The following is a 1,988-nucleotide window of genomic DNA, read 5'->3' as shown; positions in this document are numbered from 1 at the left end:
ACCTTTAGTAATTTTTAGCAAAGATCAACAGAATTTTTTATATGGGAGGTTGAAATAGATCCTAAGATTTTGGAAAGTAATTCAACTATATACTTGGATAATTTATAGTTAATAGAACCTGTAGCACTGATAATTGGTCTGATTGGATATCCTGTTTTATGGGTTTTAATTAAACCATATAAATAAGGCAAAGACGGACCAGTAGAGATAAAAGCATTAATCAAGGATTTTTATTGTTTTAAGATATATTTTAGGTTTTCATTAACTCTTGTTCACGGACGTGGGGTATATAATTATTAACACGGACGTGGGGTATGTTTTACCCCGTTTTAAAAAAAATAAATAAAAATAGTTATAAACAAAATTTATTGATTCTGAAAACATAAACAGAAAGTACATATTCTCTAGTGTATTTTATTCAACCATTTTAATGACTAGCAACTGAAACTACATATTTCAAGGACAACTTAAAAAAAGTATAAAAAAATACTAAAATTTTTACTTGTGTTGCTAAAATAGAGTGAGTAAAATCTAATATTCTTGTAAATGACTTTATTCCTGACCCACACACTCTCAGGGTATCGGGGTATCTCAGCTATGGGTATCACAGCCTCCTGGCAGGTACACACGCTGTATGGGACACCATAAAATGATAACTATAAATTCTTTGGTGAAAATAAATGAAGTTTCTGCAAAAAAAAAAATTTTCGTAGAGGTATTCCTGTCTGTGAACACTAAATGATCAAGAAATGTTATGTTTATGTTTTGACAGTCAAAACACCATATTTGAACAAAAAAAAATCTTCTTTTACAATTATTTACCATTGAAAATGGTAATGAGCAATACTGGCAGTTTCAGTGTACAGTACAAACAATTCATATTCTTGGTGATGGACTATGCATGCCCTACGCTTACCAGTATGTAGTTCTAGTACTAGTAGTAGTAGTAGTAACTAAAGTTCTTAACTGTATTAGTGTGGGCAGTCCACGCATCAAGTGTAGATGTGTTGAGGACACACAGGGCGTGTACAGCCTTGACACCTGTGTCGTGTCTTCCTGTCTTTGGCCCTGTCACACAGTGAGCACCGCACCATGGGAGCCCTGCTTTCCGCCATCATTGTGAGACTTGCTTGATCATCCCTGACAGGTAAAGGAATGTTGCAGACTGTGTTGAAACTGAGTATATTGCACACATTTGATCGAATGCATCAACTCCACCTTTCGTCTCATTATAAAAACAAATGATCTCGGGCTTGCCCTTGGGCATTATGGTTGGCTGAGTGTGCATTGATGATAATAGATGCACCAACTTGTTTTTCGTTCTTGAAGTGTCCTTGCAGTATGACACCAACGTCATGTCATTAACGGATGAGAATGCACTAGAACCTACCATCCTAGTTCTTGTTTCTTTCATTTCCTGGGGAATTTCTTTCTTGTTTGCTTTCACAGTGCCAACTAAGATCATGCCACAGTTGTGTAGAAGATCAGTGACCAAGGGCACAGAACTAAACCAATTGTCGGTGGTTACGTTTCTGTTTCTATTGTGGTAGGGTTCTGTAAGATCCTTTGTGATCTTATGACCAACGTTTACGCCACCCCGGGCCTGAGGTTGTGTGTCTTCTTTCCCCAGGTAGGGTATTGCTCTCAGCATGTACTTGCTTTTACTGTCACATATAAGGAAAAGTTTGATCCCATATTTTGCTGGTTTGCTAGGAATATACATGCAGAATGGGCAGTTTCAATGGAATGCCAGCAGCTGTTCATCCACTGTAACTGTTTCACTTGGGACGTACATTTTCCCACAGTTGTCAATAAAGATGTCCCAGATAACACGAATAGCTGCAAACTTGTCCGTTGTCTGTCTCTGAGCTCTCGTGTCTTTGTCATCAAATCTCAAACAGCTGAGAAGGAAGCAGAAGCGGTCCTCTGACATGGCTGCACGATAAATTGGTGGGCTGGTCTTGGAGCTAAACATTTCCCTAGTTGTC

At 37.9% G+C, this 1,988-nt stretch overlaps 1 protein-coding gene across 1 annotated transcript; it reads right to left on the bottom strand.

Annotated features, from left to right (window-relative positions):
* Window positions 1-1,114: 1,114 nt before the first annotated feature.
* Window positions 1,115-1,723, bottom strand: LOC137617409 (piggyBac transposable element-derived protein 4-like). Its single transcript, XM_068347439.1, has one exon. It carries the CDS (start codon window positions 1,721-1,723, stop codon window positions 1,115-1,117), a length of 609 nt encoding a protein of 202 aa, XP_068203540.1.
* Between the last annotated feature and the right edge of the window lie 265 nt (window positions 1,724-1,988).

This window comes from Palaemon carinicauda, chromosome 23 (genome assembly GCF_036898095.1).
Source record: "Palaemon carinicauda isolate YSFRI2023 chromosome 23, ASM3689809v2, whole genome shotgun sequence".
In the NCBI taxonomy this organism is placed as follows: domain Eukaryota; kingdom Metazoa; phylum Arthropoda; class Malacostraca; order Decapoda; family Palaemonidae; genus Palaemon; species Palaemon carinicauda.
The sequence above is the reverse complement of the archived record's forward strand: the minus strand, read 5'-3'. Positions and strand labels throughout refer to the sequence as shown.